Source organism: Hyla sarda, chromosome 4 (genome assembly GCF_029499605.1).
Source record: "Hyla sarda isolate aHylSar1 chromosome 4, aHylSar1.hap1, whole genome shotgun sequence".
NCBI classification, from domain to species: Eukaryota; Metazoa; Chordata; class Amphibia; order Anura; family Hylidae; genus Hyla; species Hyla sarda.
In genome coordinates this window covers 411,845,141-411,870,241 of record NC_079192.1, presented here as the reverse complement: position 1 = coordinate 411,870,241, position 25,101 = coordinate 411,845,141, and the positions used below count along the sequence as shown (strand labels likewise).

Here is a 25,101-nt window from a genome sequence, read left to right as displayed (position 1 = left end):
AGGTTTCATTTTCTAAAAAAAAAAAAAAAGACCTTTGGAATAATTGGTTGCTATGGGCAACCGCTCCCCTGTTCCTCTGTAGAAGCCAATTGCACTTTTCACATTAATATTCAGTATAAGCATTACAAACGTGGCTCCTACCCCTGTGTGCCATTTCATTCCCCCCTTTATCACCCCCTGTGCCATTTCATCCCCCCCCCTTTATCACCCCCTGTGCCATTTCACCCCCCCCCTTATCACCCCCTGTGCCATTTCACCCCCCCCCCTTTATCACCCCCTGTGCCATTTCACCCCCCCTTTATCACCCCCTGTGCCATTTCACCCCCCCTTTATCACCCCCTGTGCCATTTCACCCCCCCCCCCCCTTATCACCCCCCTCTGCCATTTCACCCCCCCTTCATCACCCCCTGTGCCATTTCACCCCCCCCCCCCCTTTATCACCCCCTGTGCCATTTCATCCCCCCTTTATCACCCCTGTGCCATTTCATCCCCCCTTTATCACCCCCTGTGCCATTTCATTCCCCCTTTTATCACCCCCCGTGCCATTTAATTCCCCCCTTTATCACCCCCTGTGCCATTTCATCCCCCTTTATCACCCCCTTTCCCTTTTTATTCCCCCCCTTTATCACCCCTATTCTATTTCACCCCCCTTTATCACCCCTGTTCCATTTCATCCCCCCTTTATCACCCCCTGTGCCATTTTATCCCCCCCCCTTATCGCCCCTTGTGCCATTTAATTTCCCCCCTTTTATCACCTCCTGTGCCATTTACTCCCCCCCCTTTTCACCCCCTGTGCCATTTCATTCCCCCCTTTTTTCACCCCCTGTGCCATTTCATCGCCCCTTTATCAACCCCTGTGCCATTTCATTCCCCCTTTTATCACCCCCTATGCCATTTCACCCCCCTCCCCCTTTATCACCCCCTTTCCCTTTTTATCCCCCCTTTATCACCCCCTATTCTATTTCATTCCCCCCCCCCTTTATCACCCCCTGTGCCATTTCCATTCCCCCCTTTATCACCCCCTGTGCCATTTCCCCCCCCCCTCCTTTATCACCCCCTGTGCCATTTCATCCCCCCCTTTATCACCCCCTGTGCCATTTCATCCCCCCCTTTATCACCCCCTGTGCCATTTCATTCCCCCTTTTATCACCCCTGTGACATTTAATTCCCCCCTTTATCACCCCCTTTCCCTTTTGATTCCCCCCTTTATCACCCCCTGTTCCATTTCATCCCCCCTTTATCACCCCCTGTGCCATTTTATCCCCCCCTTATCGCCCCTTGTGCCATTTAATTTCCCCCCCTTTATCACCTCCTGTGCCATTTAATCCCCCCCCATTTTCACCCCCCGTGCCATTTCATTCCCCCCTTTTTTCACCCCCTGTGCCATTTCATCGCCCTCTTTATCACCCCCTGTGCCATTTCATTCCCCCCTTTATCACCCCCTATGCCATTTCACCCCCCCTTTATCACCCCCTTTCCCTTTTTATCCCCCCTTTATCACCCCCTATTCTATTTCATTCCCCCCCCTTTATCACCCCCTGTGCCATTTCATTCCCCCTCTGTGTCGCTTCATTCCTTCCCCTTTCAACCCACCCCCGTGCCACATAATTTCTTCCCTCATAGCCCCCTGTGCCATTTTATTCCACCCTTTATCACCCCCTGTGCCATTTCACCCCCCCCCCTTTATCACCCCCTGTGCCATTTCATCCCCCCCTTTATCACCCCCTGTGCCATTTCATCCCCCCTTTATCACCCCCTGTGCCATTTCATTCCCCCTTTTATCACCCCCTGTGCCATTAAATTCCCCCCTTTATCACCCCCTATGCCATTTCACCCCCCCCCCTTTATCACCCCCTTTCCCTTTTTATCCCCCCTTTATCACCCCCTATTCTATTTCATTCCCCCCCCTTTATCACCCCCTGTGCCATTTCATTCCCCCCTCTGTGTCGCTTCATTCCTTCCCCTTTCAACCCACCCCCGTGCCACATAATTTCTTCCCTCATAACACCCTGTGCCATTTTATTCCCCCTTTATCACCCCCTATGCCATTTCATTCCCTCCTCCTGACCAGCTCCTGTGCCACATCCTTCTTTATCACCCCCCCCCCCCCATTGCCACATGACTCCACCCCTTGATCCTTCCCCGCACCATTTCGTCCCCCTTTCTTGACCACCCTCTGTGCTCCTCCCCCCCTTGATTCCCCACAGTGACCATCGGCGGCTGCTGATGCGGGAGCAGATGGGGGACTGCCGCTAACAACACTAATGTGTCATGCTACCCAGAAAACCGGAAAAAAAATGTTATAATAAAATAATTGGTATTGCCACTTCTTAAGACAGGAATACCCTTTACAATATAACAATTAAGCTCAACCCTAAAGTTTACCCCACGCAAAAGAGCCATGGATGGAAAAGTGAAAAGTTATAGTCGTCAGAATAGGGCGCTGAAAAGCAAATATTGTTTTTAGCTAACTTTATCATTTTTATTTATTTTTTATTGTAAACCATCCAAAAAGTATATAAAGTTGGTATTGTCTTATCATACTGACCCACAGAAAAAAATTATCATGCCAAGTTTTACATTTTTGCAGTGGAGTACTGCCCCTTACACCGACAACAGATTTTAATCCATTTTTTTTTCATTATAATTTTTTCTGATATATATATATATATATATATATATAGAGAGAGAGAGAGAGAGAGAGAGAGAGAGAGAGAGCTTGATAACTCACGTTTTGAAGTGGCTGCAGGTTCTTTAGGCTTTGGCCTAGATGCAGGTTGCAGGAACAAGAGGGTGAGTTTAAAGACTACAGCCCCTTATATACTCGAGGGGCTGGACTAAAGCCCATTGGTTGCAAAGCCTGTAGGTTCTGTACCCAGGAAGGTCCTATACATTTGTACAACTTTATATACAAAGAACAATATGCATAATACTTTTACAATGCATTTATAGAAGGTGAGCAAGGGGCAAGCCCTGCATGGAAGCACTATGGACTGCAGGGACTCTCCCTGAGGGGACTTAGGAAGGGTAGAGGACCATGTCCTGTACCGGGATACCACAAACCCCCTTACTTAATAAAAGTAATCGATGTATGTCTCCTTAGGGAGAGGAACGGAATGGCCAGAGGAACGGATGCAGTCCTGAAGCATTAATCCAAATGTCCCAGTTCAGGCTGATGATAACAAAAATGATGAAAGAAATATATAGTCTCTGTGCATTTAAATAATGTCCATACATGTTCTGGAACTTATTCAGGAACAGGATGGGATAAATAATTTTTTTTTTAACTTACTAAGAATACTAGCAATAACACCAATAACATGACAATCGTGTTATATTACATTTTCATACCTTTGCTATCTCCATTCTACTTTAGTTTATTAGATTATGCACCTCTAATGACTATGCATGAGATATAATTAGTTATATCCTAGCTATAACATCCGTCTATAGCTGAAACTTTATCAACACATGACATTTGATATTTGATTTATGTCTGACATTTGACTGACATGTACGTATTTGACTATGACTATAGAATATTTTTGACTGACACGACATGAAGTATGTATAATGACTGTAATGCTTCTACATACTTAAATTAATCTCACTGTTACCTGTTTATTGACATACATATGATATAATACCACATATTATTTCCCTTGTTATACACTGGCTGCGGATTGGGTTGCCTGAGGCTTTCTGCCCAATACCTTCGCTACTAGGGTCTATCGGTACTACACACTTACTCCTAGAACTCTGGATCTAGATAACAATTTCACTTACTGTTACCTTTTTGTATACATGTATTTTTTAGTTAGCTACAGGAATACCTTCTAGCTAGTAAAGTACCCTGGACACGTAAGGAAAAAAGAACACATTAGTACATGACATTTTGTGCATAACAGTGGTATGGACTGGTAATAAACAGGTAACAGTCCCTAAGATTCATTTTCCTTTTCTTATGAGATAGGTATTTGGAATTTTAGTGAGTTATGTGTACTAGACTTTGTGAATGTACATTACTTGGATTTGTATGTACTGAATTATGTGTACACTGGATTTTATGAACATATGTGAAGTCAGTCTTGGTATCTAATTGATTAGGCGCTAGTGAAGGGTGACGTTTCTCCCAGGGTGACGAGCTGGGAGAGCACCTTTATGAAAATACTATAACACCTATAAGAAATATATATTTTTTTTCTTTACTTCCGTACAGGAATTATGTACTTCTGTACAGGAATGTTATACTTATGTACAGGAATGTTATACTTCTGTACAGTAAACCATTTACATTTTTGACATTTTATGTAACCATCATTTTATTTGCTTGGAATAGAAAGGTTACATGCTAGCAGCACAACACTTGAGATATTCAGGTTACATTTACCTGCTGTTTGAGTGCAAAATTTTTGTGCACAAAAATATATTACTATTATAACATTAACATTAACGGTCATGTAAGGCTCTACAGCCCACCTACATTATGGAGCCCTGAATGAAAACACGGCTATGCCGGGCACTAACTTACTAGGATCCCTCAGGCAAGGAGTCTCTCGGCCAGAGGCCGGGCACAAACCTATGAAGGTGGTTACGTTGCAAACAGGAGAACTTCTTGGCATAGTCCTGCCAGGCACTTTATCTGGAACTTGTTGCAGAACTGAAGAAAACCTGTAATATCAAGAGGATACTAGTGTACCACACAGTTAGTGAATGAAAAACAATTTCAGAAGTTGGATCTTCTTTCCTCCCAACCTCGCCTATCAGCGTGCTTCCTACTTTGCGACATATAGCGAGGAGCACGAGGTTGGGCTTCCCTCATGAGGTTTACAATAGTGTCCCAAGAAACATTTGTGAGCCGGGACTGTGCCACTGATGGGTTCACGCTCACAACAACATTAATGGAAGTGGCTGAGGCCACAGGTACTACAGTTGGTGCCGGTTGGTTCGGCCTTATCTCCTTAGGTGGAGTAGGCCGCGGCACATCAGTTGGTGCCTGCGGTTTAGGTTCCGGCTCCGGAGTAGGCCTAGGCACATATGTTGGTGCCCGTTGGGATCCATGATGGGCACCTTGTACACTTCTTCTTCACAGGCTGTCTCTGGAAACCTCATCGGCCGAACCCTGTGGGGATCTGCGTCCCAGTCGTCCGATGGGAAGTATCTGAATGGTATCTGTGTTGGATTTTTTTGACCTAGTTATGGCTGCAGCCCATTGACCCAGCAGACTCTTGAATGGGGTGTACTCTACTATCTCCCCTCACTCTAGGGAGTGATATCTTCTAGGCAGGTAGTCCCGCTGAACGGCCCTTCTATTGACTAATATGGTCCCTCCATTCCGGCAGTCCTGGAGGGTACCAAAGCCTCTCGCTTTGTCAAATTTTTACAACTGTGGCGTCTCAGCGCTCAAAGGGTGGCTCACCCTCTTGAGGATAGTCCAGCATGCGAATGTATAGAGCTTCCAACTTTTTAGTGTCCCTCTGTTGCTCCGCCTTGACTTCATAAGGGAGGTGTTTGGGCCCATATCTCTCTCTATGCAGGGCCCTTAACTTTTCAATGATGCCGTCAATTTCAGCCTCCCTGCGGGCTCTTTCTGCCTCAGCTGTGGGGACCGGTGGATGGGACTTCCCTGGCTTGGGATGGACATGGTCCTGCATGTACTGTATGAGCGCAGGCTTGTCGCCGGACACCCACTGTGGAAGGGGGGGTGACTGCGGGTGTGCGCCAACAGGTGCAGACTTCTGTGCTAAGGGTTCCCTGTGAGGGCTGGAGGAGGATGAAGGAGTAGAAAAAGCGGCTTCGGCCGGCGTACTTACATCTGACTCCTCAGTTGCGATCTCCGCCCAGGATCCCCAGGATATGTGGTGAGGGGACAGTCTCACCGGCGATGCAGGTCCTGAAGTCTGCGGTGATTCCCCTCTCAGGGGGGCTGGCCACTTGTTGTCCTCTGGAAGCGGTGGCAGGTTGCATGCCTCCTCAGCCCCAAAGGACAACTTCTGCAAGCGGTCAGCAAGTTCTTGGAAAAGCTGTGCTGCAGCCGCGGCAACTTTCCGCTGCCCCGGCGCCATCTTGCTGCTCTCCTCACATGTTGCAGTGGCTCCGCCATCTCCGTACACCTCGCTGCCATCTCTGGACTGTAGAGGTCTGGCCGCGTGGCTGCTTTCATATGAGGCTCCATCAAAATGGCCGCCAGGCGGAAGGACCTCATCGGTGCAGCTCTGACTTCCTGTCCTCCAGCAAACACAAGCAGAAGATAACATTTCCACTTTGGCATAGGAACAGCTACACGATGTCCATGCTCAGGGGCGGGACTTAGACCAGGCGCTTCTCGGGTTCTGCCTTAACCCTTTCAGATGCAGTATGCAGCGGAACACGTAGCATAGCTTTGTTCCTGATTTTACACATGGCCACAATACAGTATTCTTCACCTCCCCCCTTACTCTTTTTCTTGCGCCCCGGCCAAGCACAATTTCAGCAACAATGTCCTGTACACTTTTGGGCGCGATTTCAATCGCTACTTGCGAAAATCCTGGACAGTATTCTATACACATTCCTGCATAGGGGGAGGACTATGGCACTTGTAATAACAGTGTACACCCGGCTTTCGTTGTGGGTGATCAGGGTAGCTGAGATATTAAAGGCACACACCCTTATCCTGTTTGTGACGACAAAAGAAAATGTGTTGCAATGGTGTAACAGGGTCCGGTGGTATTAACCCTTTGGGGCAAGGTGTTATTAACCCCTGATTAGTCGTGACGCCAGAATGTGGTTGTTTTCTGTTTTCTGTATAAGGCCCTGCCGACAACCAACCCAGAAACAACAGGAAGTTCTGGAGTTGAGTAGTAGTCACTAGAATTATAGACAGAGCTTGATAACTCACGTTTTGAAGTGGCTGCAGGTTCTTTAGGCTTTGGCCTAGATGAGATGAATTTAGAGGTACAGGTACGGGTATTGTGCTTGGCTGAAATCCAGGAGAGAAGAGAGCAAGAGAGTGCAGGAAAAAGAGAGTGAGTTTAGAGACTACAGCCCCTTATATACTAAGGGGGCTGGACTAAAGCCCATTGGTTGCAAAGCCTGTAGGTCCTGTACCCAGGGAACTCTGGGTACATCACATGACAGTATATCACATGACCCAGGAAGGTCCTATACATTTAATACATTTGTACAACTTTATAAACAATAAACAATATGTGTAATACATTTACAATGCATTTAGAGACGGTGAGTAAGGGGTGAGCCCTGCAGTAGAGCCCTATGGACTGCAGGGGATTCTGATGGGATTTAGGAAGGGTACAGGACCATGTCCTGTACCAGGACACCACATATATATATTTAGTGGCTCAGTAAGGGAGGTGTTACCCCGTACCCTTGCTGCCCTGTCAGGCAGCCTCCCTACAGTGTCCCCTGGACTCCCTTGCATCTGTCCCCCTGTGTAAATATGTTTCTAATGTATTATACCATTTTATGTGTTCAAAAAGCATTGTCACTTTAAGACTGTTCACCATGTGACTTGTCATGTGATTGTTACCCAGGAGGTACCAGTGACCAGGTGATCCCAGGGGTGACCTATGGGCTCCCTGCTAGTCTCTCCCATATAAGCCCTGGGTGGAGCTTCTCTTTTTCCTTATAAGCCCTGGGTGGAGTCTTTGCTGAGGTCAAGTCCAGTCCTGGAGAGTGTCCAGAGTCATAGGAGCCTCAAGTCCAGTCCTGGAGAGTGTCCAGAGTCATAGGAGCCTCAAGTCCAGTCCTGGAGAGTGTCCAGAGTCATAGGAGCCTCAAGTCCAGTCTGCAGCCACAAGCAGCTACAAGTAACCACAGTCTCAGTATTGTCAGTCATCAGTCAAGTCAAGTCAGTCACAATTACCATTTATCAAGTCAGCGTGGCCTGCATTATCTACTGTGATGTCCCAGTACAGGGGTTAATACCATCTGATCCCACCACTCACACCGCTACACCCGTGGTCCCGCCTTACACCGGTGGTTCACCACATTACTACAAGTCCCAGCAAGTCCTTAAGGTCTCTGAGTCACTAGTCACCTCCTTGGGCCCTAGCTGAACTGTATAGACTTTACCATCTGTCTACCCTCAGTAAAGCTACCATTGTCCGTAACTTGCCCCCGTGCCTAGCCCAGGATCCAGCGGTAAACCTTCGTGTGGTATCGAGGATAAACCACACTCTGGCGTCACGAATACAAGGGGTTGATTCCATCTGCCCCTAGGGTAACAACATCTGCACCCCGCTACCACAGATATATATATATATATTTATATGTGTGTGTGTATATATAAAATCCATCTTCATTTCAGCATGTTATATAATACACTGACTCAGCTATAGAGTTTTAAAACTTAAATCCAGATCACCAAACTCCGCGTTCCATTCTATACATTAAAATCGCAGTTAATTTAGGATTATGAGGATTTTTTTTCTTTTTATTTAATCCTTAAGAATAGTAACCTTGGTAATGTATTTAACTAACAAAATTCTAACATGTAACACCCTGGGTCAGCGAGTTTGTGGGGGAGAAGGCAGCAGAGGATTAAGGAACGTCACAGGATTTCTAGAGGAGTGAGACTTACAGGAGTCTGGAGGAAGGATTGTTCTACCAGCACGGGACCAGGATGGCGGCGGCAGCGGTTTGGACCCAACTTCTGCGATCCAAGAACCTCATCCTGGTCATCTCCATCCCCCTGCTGCTGCTCCCGCTCCCCCTGCTGCACCCCAGTAGTGTGAGTATAAGGAGGAGGAGGAAGAATTGTATTAATTTCAATTATGTTGCAATTTTTTATGTGTTCTGTGTCCAGGATGACCTGTACCGCCAAAAGATGGCCCCAATCATGCGCACATTACGTTCATGACTGACCATTTCAATATGGTTACCTCTATAAAACCGAGCAGCAGGGATCAACAGAAATAACGACAGGTGCCACTGTAATAGGTCCACATGTATGGATAACTCTGCTATGAAGACACTGTGGCTGGATGGCACTGTAATGGGGACATTGTGGATGGCACTGTAATGGGAACATTGTGGATGGCACTGTAATGGGGACATTGCGGATGGCACTGTAATGGGGACATTGTGGATGGCACTGTAATGGGGACATTGTGGATGGCACTGTAATGGGGACATTTTGGATGGCACTGTAATGGTGACATTGCGGATGGCACTGTAATGGGGACATTGTGGATGGCACTGTAATGGGGACATTGTGGATGGCACTGTAATGGGGACATTGTGGATGGCACTGTAATGGGGACATTGTGGATGGCACTCTAATGGGTACATTGTGGATAGCACTGTAATGGGACATTGTGGATGGCACTGTAATGGGGACATTGTGGATGGCACTGTAATGGGGACATTGTGGATGGCACTGTAATGGGGATATTGTGGATGGCACTGTAATGGGGACATTACGGATGGCACTGTAATGGGGACATTGTGGATGACACTGTAATGGATGGCACTGTAATGGGGACATTGTGGATGGCACTGTAATGGGGACATTGTGGATTGCACTGTAATGGGGACATTGTGGATGGCACTGTAATGGAGACATTGTGGATGGCACTCTAATGGGAACATTGTGGATAGCACTGTAATGGGGACATTGTGGATGGAACTGTAATTGGGACATTGTGGATGGGACTGTAATGGGAACAATATAAGTGATGCTGAACTTGATATGTTGTCACTGACTCTGGCTAGCAATGTAATGGGGGCACTGTGACTGACACTGTTATGGACACTGTGGTTGACATAGTCCTGAAGGAATTGCAGATTGCAATTTTATAGGGCCAATTGTAATGAGGACAATGTAGTTGACACTCTTCTGGGTACATTGTGGATGACATTGTTCTTGGTACAGGATCGCTGACACTGTTATGGGGGTATTGTAAGTGGATGGTACTGTGATGAGGATATTGTTGCTGACACTGTTTTGGTGTCTGGAAATGTTATAGAGGCACTGTCATGAGGATGTTGTAGTTGGCACTCTACTGACATTGTTCTTCTTACACTATGGCTGACACTGTTATGGGGGGACATTGTGGATGGTACTGTGAAGGGGATAATGGGTCTGACTCTGCAGCCCTATTATGGCACACTATAGGCAACATATTTATTGGGACACCATGGAGGATATTGATCTTGATACACAGTGCCTGACATTGTGATGGGGGGGGGGGGTATGGTGACAGACACTGTTATTGGGATACTGTGGATGGCACTGTGATGGAGACAATGTAGCTGATGCTGCTATGGTGATGTCATTGGACACTGTGGTCATTTCTATTTAGGGATACTTTGCCAATTATATAAAGGCAGTGTAATGAGGATCATGTGCCTGGCACTATTTGTGGGGGGCTTTGGATGACAATTTCTGGTACACTGTGTCTGATACTGACATGGGGGTAATGTGGATGGCACTGTGAGGGAGACTGATGCTGTTGTGGTTCTATTTTTGGTTAGTGGCAATGTCATGGGGGCACTTTAATGGAGACAATGTTGATGACACTGTTATGGGAACACAATGAATAGCAAAGTTTTCAGGGCACTGATATGGGGGCAGTGTGGATGACACAGTTATGAAGGTATTGTGCAATGCTTGGACCAACTCTGTTATGGGGCATCATGGCTGTCTGTGTCTTACTCTGCTCTGGGGTTACTGTGGATGTGATAGTGATCCTGTGACTATTTTAGTGGTCGCTCTGTTATGGGGGCACGCTATGTCACAGAATATGGGTCACATTCCAGGAGAAGATGAACTTACCAAGGAGATGTCTAGGGAATCTCCTATAGACCACTCTGCCCAGGCCTCATAATAGACACTGACCCAACTCATCACCCATATAACATCATTACCCTATACCATCACCCATATAACATCATTACCCTATACTATCACCCATATACCATCATTACCCTATACCATCACCCATATACCATCATTACCCTCTACCATCACCCATATACCATCATTACCCTATACCATCACCCATATAACATCATTACCCTATACCATCACCCATATATCATCATTACCCTATACCATCAGCCATATACCATCATTACCCTATACATCATTACCTTATACCATCACCCATATATCATCATTACCCTATTCCATGACCCATATACCATCACCCATATACCATCATTACCCTATACCATCACCCATATAACATCATTACCCTATACCATCACCCATATACCATCATTACCCTCTACCATCACCCATATACCATCATTACCCTATGCCATCACCCATATACCATCATTACCCTATACCATCACCCATATACCATCATTACCCTATACCATCACCCATATACCATCATTACCCTCTACCATCACCCATATACCATCATTACCCTATACCATCACCCATATATCATCATTACCTTATACCATCACCCATATACCATCATTACCCTATACCATCAGCCATATACCATCATTACCCTATACATCATTACCTTATACCATCACCCATATATCATCATTACCCTATTCCATGACCCATATACCATCACCCATATACCATCATTACCCAATATCACCCATATACCATCATTACCCTATACCATCACCCATATACCATCATTACCCTATACCATCACCCATATACCATCATTACCCTAGTAATGTAATTTTTGGCAAATATACAGATGTGAACTCATATTACTGTGTATTTTTGCTTTTTCATTAAGGGATCATCCCATAACCACTATTCTTCTTTATAGGAATCTTCCTGCGCCTACGTCCTCATAGTGACTGCCGTGTACTGGGTGTCGGAGGCCGTTCCTCTTGGAGCTGCTGCATTGGTCCCAGCGTTCCTCTTCCCACTTTTTGGGGTGCTGAAGTCTAGTGAGGTCAGTCCATACAAGTGGTGTACAGTATTTCATATATATGAGAGGCATGACTTACAAAATTTTATAGGTTTCCTCCCTCCATCATTAAACCTTACTACATTTTATAGGTTTCCCCCATGCTGTACCCCTCCACCATTCTTCCTTACTACATTTTATAGGTTTCCCCCATGCTGTACCCCTCCACCATTGTTCCTTACTACATTTTATAGGTTTCCCCCTCCACCATTGTACCTTACTACATTTTATAGGTTTCCCCCTCCACCATTGTACCTTACTACATTTTATAGGTTTCCCCGTCCACCATTGTACCTTACTACATTTTATAGGTTTCCCCCTCCACCATTGTTCCTTACTACATTTTATAGGTTTCCCCCTACACCATTGTACCTTACTACATTTTATAGGTTTCCCCCTCCACCATTGTTCCTTACTACATTTTATAGGTTTCCCCCATGCTGTACCCCCTCCACCATTGTACTTTACTACATTTTATAGGTTCCCCCATGCTGTACCCCTCCACCATTGTTCCTTATTACATTTTATAGGTTTCCCCCATGTTGTACCCCCTCCACCATTGTACTTTACTACATTTTATAGGTTCCCCCATGCTGTACCCCTCCACCATTGAACCTTACTACATATTATAGGTTTCCCCCATGCTGTACCCCTCCACCATTGAACCTTACTACATTTTATAGGTTTCTCCCATGCTATACCCCTCCACCATTGTACTTTACTACATTTTATAGGTTCCCCCATGCTGTACCCCTCCACCATTGAACCTTACTACATATTATAGGTTTCCCCCATGCTGTACCCCTCCACCATTGAACCTTACTACATTTTATAGGTTCCCCCATGCTGTACCCCTCCACCATTGAACCTTACTACATTTTATAGGTTTCCCCCATGCTGTACCCCTCCACCATTGAACCTTACTACATATTATAGGTTTCCCCCATGCTGTACCCCTCCACCATTGAACCTTACTACATTTTTAAAGTTTCCCCCCATGCTATACCCCCTCCGCCATTGAACTTTACTACATTTTATAGGTTTCCCCATGATGTACCTCTCCACCATTGAACCTTACTACATTTTATTGGTTTCCCCCATGCTGTACCCCCTCCATCTTTGAACCTTACTATATTTTATAGGTTTCCTGTTATGCTCTGCGCTCTGGCCAGACACGCTGGCTGTGAGCGCTCCCCTCCTCTGTCCTCGCATGCGGCGGGGCTCACCTCTGCTCTCTGTTGTCCCTCCGGCCCTCTCGCAGCGCCGGCGCAGGTGTCCCCACCTCCTAGGAGCTCTAAGATTTAAAGGGCCAGTGTGCCCATAATTATTGTCTACACCTGCACCTATCCTATAAGTATCAGCACCTCCCACTAACCCCGGCCAGATCTTTGTTTGCCTTAGTGCCCTTGAGAAAGAGTTTGTAGTCTTGCCTTGCTGTGTTTCAGACCCCTTTGTTCCCGTGACCTGACCTTGCTCATGTGCCGCCTGCCTATTGACATTCTGCTATGATCCTGACTTCGTATCTGTGCTGCCTGCCTTGACCTTCTGCTATCCAGACCACGAGTTGCCGTATCCCCCAGTGCCTCAAATCTCCTCAAACGCCTGTGTGGTCAACTCCTGCCAGCGATAGTGACCTGGGTGGCGCCTTCCTCACAAATCCATCCTGCTTTGCGGATCATGGCGGATCAGTTTCCGATGGAGCGAGCTAAAGTTGCGTTTGTGGTCAGTTTATTGTCTGGAAAAGCCCTGGCCTTGGCTACTCCTCTCTGGGATCGTTATGATCCGGTTTCCTCTAACCTGCTGGCCCTCCTAGCTGAATTCCACAGTGTTTTTGAAAAAGCCGCAAGAGCCTTCTCTGCCAAGACGGCTCTTCTGAACCTCAGCCAAGGGAATTCCTCCGTTGGCGACTACGCGGTTCAATTCCGCACTCTTGCCTCTGAACTGGCATGGAACGACAAGGCCTTGTGTGCTACATTTAATATATGGATTGTGCAGTAGAATCAAGGATGCGCTCGCTGCACGAAATCCTCCGTCAACCCTGAGTGAGACAGGAGGAACTTCGTATGGAAAGAGAACCTGTTCTAACACGACAATATCCTCACTTGGCACTCGTGTTCCAACGTCCACCTCTACAGTCTTCTTTGCCTCTTTCCAAAGAGGCTATGCAAGTGGACTGTTCTCGCTTTACGCAGCAGGAGAGATCCCATTGACGCAATGAGAATTTGTGCTTATATTGTGCCAGTCCGGACCACTTTCTCAAAGACTGTTCTATACGTCCTCTGCGTCAGGGAGAGCGCTCGCATCTAGAACAAGTAAGAGAGAAGACCCTAGGTGTGATTTCTACTTCTCCTCATTTAACCACTCCAGTCCAAGTTTTTACTCCTGCTAAGACTTCTTTCTTTGCTTCTGCCTTTTTGGACTCTGGTTCTGCTGGTGACTTCATTGATGCCTCCCTGGTCCATAAACACCGGCTTCCAGTGACTCGACTTGTTAAGCCCTTGCATATAACCTCTGTTAATGGACAAAACCTGAACTCAGCAGTGCCATTCTGCACAGAACCTCACGTTATGCAAGTAAGAGTTTTGCATAAGGAAAAAATGTAGTTCTATGTGCTTCCACATTGTACTTCGGAGCTTTTTCTCTGTCTACCTTGGCTTCAGCGTCATACTCCGCAACTCGACTGGAAATCTGGTGAAATCATTCGCTGGGGACAGTTTTTCCAAAATCACTGTCTTGCGCCAATCCGGTCTAAACCTGTCTCTTCGCCTCCTCCTATGCCAGGCCTGACTCTTCCATATAAGGACTATTCAGACGTATTCTGGGAAAAGCAGGCAGAGACCCTTCCACCACATCATGCCTATGACTGCCCCATTGACTTACAGCCTGGAACCACGTCTCCTCGAGGCAGAATCTATCCTTTATCTGTTAACTGTTACCAGAGTTTCAAGCCATGGCAAAATATATCCAAGAGAACCTCCAAAAGGAATTTATCCGAAAATCATCCTTACCTGCCGGAGCTGGTTTCTTCTTTGTTGGGAGGAAGGATTGTTCTCTCCGTCCTTGTATTGACTACAGGGTCTTAATAAGATCACGATCAAAAATCGCTATACCCTACCTCTGATCTCTGAACTTTTTGATCGCCTTTGTGGTGCCAAGTTCTTCTCCAAGCTGGATTTGCGAGGAGCATACAATCACATTCGTATCCGCGAGGGAGACAAATGGAAAACTCCTACTCTACACTTAGAGGAGCATCTCTCACATGTCCGTCTGGTTCTACAGCGCCTACGGGAGAATGATCTTTACGCCAAACTGGAGAAATGCCTTTTCGAGAGATCTAGTCTTCTGTTCCTCAGTTACATTGTGTCTCATCAAGGCCTGCAGATGGATCCTGACAAACTGACTGCGGTTTTGGATTGACTTCATCCTACGGGTCTACAGGCTATTCCACGATTTTTGGGATTTGCCAGTTATTATCGTCAGTTCATTCCACATTTCTCTTTCTTGGTTGCTCCGATTGCAGCTCTCACTAAGAAGAACTCAAACCCCAAGACTTGGCCTCCTTCTCTTGCTTAAAGATAGCATTTGCCTCTGCTGCTGTTCTTTCAAGACCTGATCCTGAGTAACCCTTTTGGAGGTAGATGCTTCATTCGTAGGAGCCGGAGCCGTTCTCACCCAGAAAAACTCCTAGGGCAAGATTGTAATTTGTGGTTTCTTTTCTAAGACTTTCTCGCCTCCAGAGCGGAACTACTCTATTGGAAATTGAGAACTCCTTGCTGTTAAGCTTGCCATGGAAGAGTGGCAACATTTATTAGAAGGTTCTTCTCATCTGATCAGTATCTATTCAGACCATAAGAATCTCCTTTATTTCCAGTCTCCTCAGCAATTGAACCCTCGTCAGGCTAGATGGTCTCTTTTCTTTTCCAGATTTAATTTCTTCATTAATTTCTGCCCTGCCAACAAGAAAGTCAGAGCCGATGCTCTTTCCGATGTTGTAGGATTGGACTCTACACCAAGGCATATTATTCCTACAGAGCGATTGATCTCCGCAGCTCCTGCCAACCTTCAGCAAGTTCCCTCTGTGAAATCCTTTGTACCTGCCTCCTTCCTGTAATAACACGGTCATCGGGGTGGTGGTTGATCAATTTTCCAAGATGGCTCATGTCATTCCACTACCAGGTCTTCCATCTGCTCCACAGCTGGCAAAGCACTTTCTTCAACATGTTTTTCGTCTTCATGGCCTTTCGAATCATATCATATCGTCTCGGATCGTGGAGTGCAGTTTGTTTCCAAGTTCTGGCGTACTCTCTGTTCCCGTCTTGACATCAATCCGGGCTTTTCATCTGCCTACCACCCTCAGTCCAATGGTCAGGTGGAGAAGGTTAATCAAATCCTGGAGAGTTATCTCTGTCATTTTGTTTCAGCCCGACAGGACTATTGGGTCGACCTTCTACCTTGGGCAGAATTCTTCTACAATCATAAGGATTCTGAGTCTACGAGGATTTCTCTGTTCTTTGTTGTTTATGGTAACCATCTTCCTTCTCTTCTTCCTATTCCAGTCTCCTCTGGTGTGTCAGCTGTTGATGAACTTGTTCAAGACTTCTCTTCCATTTGGCAACAGACTCGGCATTCTCTGTCTCAAGCCTCTTCACATATGAAAGCCCAGGCAGATAAGAAGAGAAGACCTCCTCCATCCTTTTCTCCCAGTGATAAGGTGTGGCTGTCCTCCAGATACATCCGTTTCAGGATTACCAGCTACAAGTTGGGTCCTCGCTTCCTGGGTCAATTTGAGGTGTTGCAAAAAAATGTATCCGGTCCCCTATAAACTTTGTCTACCTTCCTCTTTACGTATTCCTAATTCCTTTCTTGTGTCCCTTCTCAAGCCACCAGTGATCAACCGTTTTTCTCAAAAGAATGTTGTTCCCACTCCTGTCTCAGGTTCTTCGGATGTCTATGAAGTCAAGGAAATTCTTGCCACTAAAACCATGAGAGGAAGACGATACTTTTTGGTTGACTGGAGAGGATTTGGTCCAGAGGAAAGATCTTGGGAGCCGGAAGAGAATATTCTGGACCGTGATTTACTACAGAACTTTTTGTACCAAAAAAAGAGGGGGAGACCAAAGGGGGTGGCAGGGGTAATGTTACGCTCTGTGCTCCGGCCAGCGTGAGCGCTCCCCTCCTCTGTCCTCCAATGCCGGGGGGGCTGGCATTCGCATCATGGGACGCGCCTGCATGCAAATCCCAACCTATCACTCACCCCTGCTCTCTGTTGTCCCTTCGGTCCTCACATAGCGCCAGCGCGAGTGCCCTCGCCTCCTAGGGTGCACGCGCTGGAGCTCTAAGATATAAAGGGCCAGTGCACCCGAAATTATCATCTTTAAGTATCAGCACCTCCCACTAACCCCTGCCAGATCTTTGTTTGCCTTAGTGCCCTAGAGAAACCGTTTGCAGTCTTGCCTTGCTGTGTTCCAGACCCCTTTTGTTCCGTGACCTGACCTTGCTTCTGTGCCGCCTGCCTATTGACCTTCTGCTACGATCCTGACTTTGTATCTGTGCCGCCTGCCTTGACCTTCTGCTATCCAGACCACAAGTTGCCATATCCCCCCAGTGCATCGAATCTCCTCAGCCGCCTGTATGGATGACCACCTTAGACTATGCTCCCTGGCACGGTCCACATCATCTACCACACAGGTCCAGCGGATCCACTACTACCCTGAGTGCTACAGCCTACTGCCATGAATCTTACATTTCCCCATGCTGTACCCCTCCACCATTGAACCTTACTACATTTTATAGGTTTCCCCATGCTGCACCCCCTCCACTATTGAACCTTACTACATTTTATAGGTTTTCCCCATGTTGTACCCCCTCCACCATTGACCCTTACTACATTTTAAAGGTTTCCCCCAAACTATACCCCCTCCACCATTGAATCTTACTATATTTTATAGGTCCCCCATGCTGTACCCCCACACCCCCCTCCACCATTTAAATAAAATAAAAATGTGAGGTAAGTTCAAGGTATCCATGTGGTCTTCTAGCACCCCATAGTCCCCACCTCCCCTCTATGAGACACATCTCAGTGGTTCCCAGCCTGGAGGACTCATGTATACTGAGCAGCTTGCAATACCCCATTTGTCCTACAGAGGCCTTGATCGGGATGTCACAGTCACGCCCCCTCGTGATGTCACACCACATCCCTCCATTCATGTCTATGAGAGGGGGCATCTTAACCGACACTCCCCCTCCCATAGAAATCAATAGAGGGTGCATGGCTGTGACATCCCGACCACTGCCTCAGGAACCCAGCGTTTTGTTTTTTTTTTCGATTAGATATCTTATCCCCTATCCTTTGAATAAGATGTCTAGCAGCAGAGTACCCCTTTAAAGTGATTCCAGCCTCCAGTCTTCTTGGGAATGAGTCCACAAGGTTTACACCTGGATTTGGACAAGGACATTCACAGAGTTGTCCCTAAGCTGCTCCTGTTTTGTCTTGGCCGTGTGCTTAGGGTTTGTGTCTTGTTGGAAGGTGAACCTTCAGTCCAGTCTGAGGTCCAGAGTCTCTGAGCTTTACAGGCACTTCTTTCATCCTCATTGCTCTTTTTTTTATTGTCAGCTGTGAGGCCATATATAGACAGGACTGTGTCTTGTCCAATCATCTGAACTTACCCCAGGAGACTCCAACCAAGATGGAGAAACATCAAGATGATCAAGAGAAATGGGAGGAGCCAGAGCTAAATGACAAGCGTCATACCAAGGGTCTGAATACTTATGTCCATGTCCAATTTTTTCATTTTTTAAAATAAAATTGCAATTTTTTTTTCAAAAATCTGTTTTTACATCCTCATTATGGGGTTTCGGGGGCAGAATGATGGGGGAGTCAGAGTGAACAATGGATGACTTGGAATTCTGGGAATGTTATATAGTTCTGGCCTTTCTAAGTTGCATCTATTTAACAGAAGACAGATCCTGACCCCGAGCCCAGGTCCTTGGCTTTGGTCCAAGATGTAATGATGAAATCCAGCTACCTCCGAAAAGCCTGGGCCAGGACTCCCGGTGTAAACAATGTCATAAACCATCGTACTTTATTACCCATGATGCTATGTGACATGCCGGAAAAATGCGTTCTACAAAAATGTCAGCATGGGGATGGGGCCCGGAGAAAATTTATTGCAAAACACAGGCCCAAATTATAGAGCCATATTGTGCCTATATACTGCCATATAGACAGGGCCATATTATCAGCTCATGGTGAGCCCATACACTCATACACTGGAATGGTCTGTATTATTTGTACATTATACATATGTAAATAATAGCGCCATATAGAGGGAAGAGTCACATATTGTACATATGTATAGAGGAAAAGTCACATATTGTACATGTATATAGCAGATGATTGAGATTGGTCGTAAAGACCTTCAGTTGTGGGAACGTTCTGGAAGAGTTGGGTAGAAGAAGTAGGCTTGGTGGTGCTCCCAATCCCCCGAAAAATGGGCGTAACCCAACATTTCTGAGCTTTCCCACGTATTTATAAAGGTTTCCAACCCGAATTTGTTCAATTGTTGTGGATTTTTTCCCGACAACTCAGAGGAGTTGGAAACCAAAACCAACAAAACCCACGTGCGACAAACAGGATGCGACATAATAATAAATACCAGGGAAAAAAGCAATCGGGTAAGAAAGCAACATAGACTTACAACCCGATTTTCTAAGTAAATGAGGGCCAATGAGCAACCGCCCATGGACAACCGCCCATGGACAAGATGTTAGAGAATTTTAAGAAAAAATATATAAATGTATTCATAAATAATGGAAGACGCGTTTCGAGGATGTGCAACCCATCTTCATCAGGATCCTCTCACACCCTTGATTACAGTTGTATAGCATGTATACGGCACATATAGAACCTAGACCTGTTCTTATTTTTATTTTTTTACATATTTCTAGACTGGTCAAGGACTGAGCTGCCTCAGGCCCATCACGAGTAGTTGTGCGTTGACTGATTTAGGGGCGACTATTCCTCAGCTCCACGATCAGCCATATTGTACAACATCCACCCAGGGAGAAGAAAGCAGAACATTGCATTAGTTTCCTTCCTCAGTGGGGCGTCAGACGGATCATAGAAAACAATGCAGCCTTTCAGCTCCCGGCCACCGGATTCCAGCCCACCTGAATAAGAAGTTTTTTATTAGAAATAACTACTCATGTATTGTGAAGAGAAGGGGGGGGGGGGGGTCTATAAATGAGGCCATCCCAGTGGGGCAAAGGTGGCACGGTTGGCAAAAAACCTCCCCAAGGTTAGTAAGGTCTCATGCAGGCAGCGCTGCCTTCTCACTTATAACAAATGATGGGAGAATATTGCTGCGGGTCTGGTGAGGGACGGGACTATTCTTACTCCAAACAACCTGCTCTAACCATGGAAACTGGACTTAGACTTTCCTACGAGAAGTAGGTGTATGGAAAAGTACACACACATACATATATATATATATATATATATATATATATATATATTTACAGCTACATAAATAGAAATATATATATAAAGTATATATATATAGTGTATATATATATATATATATATATTGTGGTCCCTCAAGATATGATGGTAATCCGTTCCCAATGGACCATCGTTTGTTGAAACCATCGTATGCTGAGGGATCCGTGCAATGTAAAGTATAGGACAGTGGTCTACAACCTGCGGACCTCCAGATGTTGCAAAACTACAACACCCAGCATGCCCGGACAGCCGTTGGCTGTCCGGGCATGGTGGGTGTTGTAGTTTTGCAACATCTGGAGGTCCGCAGGTCGTAGACCACTGTTAGAGAAAGTTGTACTCACCTGTCCCCGCCGTTCCGGACCGTGACCGCTCGTCACCGTCCATCGCTGTTGCCGCGTCCCCGGTGGTGTCCCCGACGCTCCGGCAAGGCCTCTGCTTCCCCGGCATCCTCGCTCTCCGTCGCCGCCATCACGCCGCTACGCACGCCGCTCCTATTGGGTGATGATGATGATGGAGAGCGCCGACGATGCAGGGGATCCCGAAGAGGACGCGCCGGAGCCCCGAGGACAGGTAAGAGACATCACCGGAGCACAGGGGGCACCGTAAACGGCTATCAGGTGGCAGCTGAAGCAGTCTGCGCTGCCGGATAACCGTTTATGCGATGGCCCCGACATACAAAAGCATCGTATGTTGAAATGATCGTATGTCGGGGCCATCGTAGGTCGAGGGGTCACTGTATATATATATATATATTTATATATAACTATAGTAACCAAATATAGTAACCAGGAAACTGAATTATTCATACATCGAAGGACAGTATTCAGTCCTAAAATTATATAGAATGAGCAAAACAGTGAAATCAATTGCCCTGTTCCCCTCTAACCACATGAATATTACTAAATTGGCATCTCCCCCCCCCCCCTATATCATGTGCAGTATTATTTATGTGATACATAGCACTGATATCTACATGCACTATTTGGGCACTATATCTCATTGCTACTTTGATAGTATATAGAACTATTGTGTGTTCACTAGGTACTGTACTAGGCTCTCTATGGCAGCATTATTTGGGTACTGTCATTCTAACCCTGAATGTTGTGAATGGCTCTATATCTATATGCAGGCACTGTTCTTAAAGGGGTACTCCGCTGCTCAGCGTTTGGAACAAAGTGTTCTGGCGCAGGGAGCTCGTGACGTCATAGCCCCGCCCCTCAAGATGTCACACCCCGCCCCCTCAATGCAAGTCTTTGTTCCAAACGCTGAGCAGCGGAGTACCCTTTTAAGCTATACTATATGACTACTAAATATCCTGATCTTCTAGCAGTAGTATACAGATAGAGCTGGGGGGGGGGAAGATGTATAACTACTTTGTATTCTGATGTTATAGAGATAGCAGCAGTGGACGGATAGAGCTGGAGGAGAAGTGTATAACTACTGTATATCCTGATCCTATAGAGATGGCAGCAGCAGTATATAGATAGAGCTGGAAGGGAGGTGGATAACTACTATATATCCTGATTCCATAGAGATAGCAGCAGTATACAGATAGAGCTGGAGGAGAAGTGTTTGACTACTATATATCCTGATTCCAAAAATAAAGAAGCAATATACAGATAGAGCTGGAGGGAAGGGTTATAACTACTATATATACTGATCCCACAGATATAGCAGCAGTATACAGATAGAGCTGGAGGGGAGGTGTATAACTACTATATATCCTGATTCCATAGAGATAGCAGCAGTATACAGATAGAGCTGGAGGAGAAGTGTTTGACTAATATATATCCTGATTCCAAAAATAAAGAAGCAATATACAGATAGAGCTGGAGGGAAGGGTTATAACTATTATATATTTTGATCCCACAGATATAGCAGCAGTATACAGATAGAGCTGGCGGGGAGGTGTATAACGACTATAAATCCTGATCCCATAGAGATAGCAGCAGTATACAGATAGAGCTGGAGGGGAGGTGTATAAACACTATAAACCAGGCTACTACAATAGAATAATACATGAGGACTGTGTATCTTGGATGTAGTTACCTGACGCCAGCTGACTACACTACGTGTTAGCCCATCTCTGGTGTTTATGATGGCCGGGCTTCATACAAGTGAACAGACTTCTGGTCGCACATTCCTTCTCCCACCTCCCATCGTCTTGGAAGACACAACTGGCAAACGTAAAATTAATTCCCCTCGTAGATTCTATTACAATAATGATTCTGGTGTCTGAAGAACTCCTGATCCATGTGAATAGATATCTCTGCATCGCACAAAACACGCAGCTCAAAGGGACCGCATGGCACTACTGCGGTACTGCCACATGATGGCGGACTCTCAGATGACAAAACTCCATAGGCTTGTATGTACAAAAAACAGTGGTATATGCAGCAATAAATATATTGACCACTAGATGTCAGCGCAACAGACCCATCAACCACATCTCACTTTACAGCAGCTGCAAAATTGACAGCAAACGACAAATCTATTACACTACTGGAGCCTAGATAGGCAGGATAAGATGAAGACAAGTCAGATGATGTGGAATAAAATTAGTCTATTGCAACGATTTTATTAACTATCACATGTATTCAGGTATGTGCCGATTCCTCTTGTATTCTTAGTTATGATCTTTTTTTGGTTCCCTAAAGGTGGCTGCAGAATATGTCAAGAACACAACAATTTTGCTTATGGGGGTGATATGTCTGGCAGCTTCAGTGGAGAAATGGAATCTACATAAGAGAATAGCTCTAAGGATGGTCATGGTGTCTGGAGCGAAGCCAGGAATGTAAGTATATGGGACGAAGGAGCCGTGGTAAAGGCTTTATAGACTAAACTATAAACCAATTTCTATGAATATATCTGCTATAATACTGCCTCCTATATACAAGAATATAACTACTATAATACTGTTCCTATATACAAGAATATAACTACTATAATACTGCTCCTATATACAAGAATATAACTACTATAATACTGCTCCTATATACAAGAATATAACTAATATAATACTGCTCCTATATACAAGAATATAACTACTATAATACTGCTCCTATATACAAGAATATAACTAATATAATACTGCTCCTATATACAAGAATATAACTACTATAATACTGCTCCTATATACAAGAATATAACTACTATAATACTGCCTTCTATGTATAAGAATATAACTACTATAATACTGCTCCTATATACAAGAATATAACTACTATAATACTGCCTTCTATGTATAAGAATATAACTACTATAATACTGCTCCTATATACAAGAATATAACTACTATAATACTGCCCCTATATACAAGAATATAACTACTATAATACTGCTCCTATATACAAGAATATAACTACTATAATACTGCTCCTATATACAAGAATATAACTACTATAATACTGCCCCTATATACAAGAATATAACTACTATAATACTGCCCCTATATACAAGAATATAACTACTATAATACTGCTCCTATATACAAGAATATAACTACTATAATACTGCCCCTATATACAAGAATATAACTACTATAATGCTGCTCCTATATACAAGAATATAACTACTATAATACTGCTCCTATATACAAGAATATAACTACTATAATACTGCTCCTATATACAAGAATATAACTACTATAATACTGCCTTCTATGTATAAGAATATAACTAATATAATACTGCTCCTATATACAAGAATATAACTACTATAATACTGCCTTCTATGTATAAGACTGTTATATTGCAGTTATTGGTGAATTATTTCTCTTTATGAATTGTGTTTCCTCTCGAGGCTCTTGATGTGCTTCATGTGCTGCACTGCCCTGCTCTCCATGTGGCTCTCCAATACCTCCTCCACTGCCATGGTGATGCCCATCGTTGATGCAGTTCTGCAGCAGCTGACAAGAGCTGATGAGGAGCATGAGGGGGCAGTGGTCAGTGGTTCTACCGCCACCGATAACGCTCAGCAGAAAGGTAATTCATCGTACTTCATCTCCACAGATAATAAAATTAACCGCACTAGACGACTAGGAACAATACTTGTTATCCTGTAACCAACACTTCAAGAAGATTTGAGCTATTAAAGGGGTTATCCAGGGGAAAAAAAACTTTTTATATATATCAACTGTCTCCAGAAAGTTAAACAGATTTGTAAATTACTTCTATTAAAAAATCTTAATCCTTTCAGTACTTATGAGCTGCTGAAGTTAAGTTGTTCTTTTCTGTCTAAGTGCTCTCTGTTGACACGTGTCTCGGGAACCGTCCAGAGTAGAAGCAAATCCCCATAGCAAACCTCTTCTACTCTGTGCAGTTCCCGAGACAGACAGAGATGTCAGCAGGGAGCACTGTTGTCAGACAGAAAAGAACAACTCAACTTTAGCAGCTGATAATTGGAAGGATTAAGATTTTTTATAAGAAGTAATTTACAAATCTGTTTAACTTTCTGAACCCAGTTGATATATATAACAAAAAAAAAAGTTTTTTCCTTGAATACCCCTTTTAACCCATACGCTAACCACCCTGGAGCAGGTATTACCAACCCACTACACCCTAGACCAGGGGCCCCAACCCAACCTAACTCAAGGCCCACCAATAGTCCATGATTAGAATTGTTACGTGTTCTATTCCTAGAGAATGAGTGAAAAAAAACTGAAATGTTGGTGGCCTTGAGGACTAGGTTATGGACCACAGCCCTAGACCA

General features: G+C 45.0%; 1 protein-coding gene across 2 annotated transcripts in view; it reads left to right on the top strand.

Annotated features, from left to right (window-relative positions):
• The window catches only part of SLC13A4 (solute carrier family 13 member 4), a 41,885-nt gene that overhangs the window by 287 nt on the left and 16,497 nt on the right, over nucleotides 1-25,101 (top strand). For both annotated transcript variants that reach the window (XM_056517720.1, XM_056517719.1), the window contains exons 2-5: nucleotides 8,509-8,728; nucleotides 11,748-11,876; nucleotides 23,049-23,185; nucleotides 24,193-24,374. In XM_056517720.1, the coding sequence (XP_056373695.1) occupies nucleotides 8,621-8,728; nucleotides 11,748-11,876; nucleotides 23,049-23,185; nucleotides 24,193-24,374 (556 nt within the window). In that variant the 5' untranslated portion in view covers nucleotides 8,509-8,620. The remainder of the gene's footprint in view (nucleotides 1-8,508; nucleotides 8,729-11,747; nucleotides 11,877-23,048; nucleotides 23,186-24,192; nucleotides 24,375-25,101) is intronic.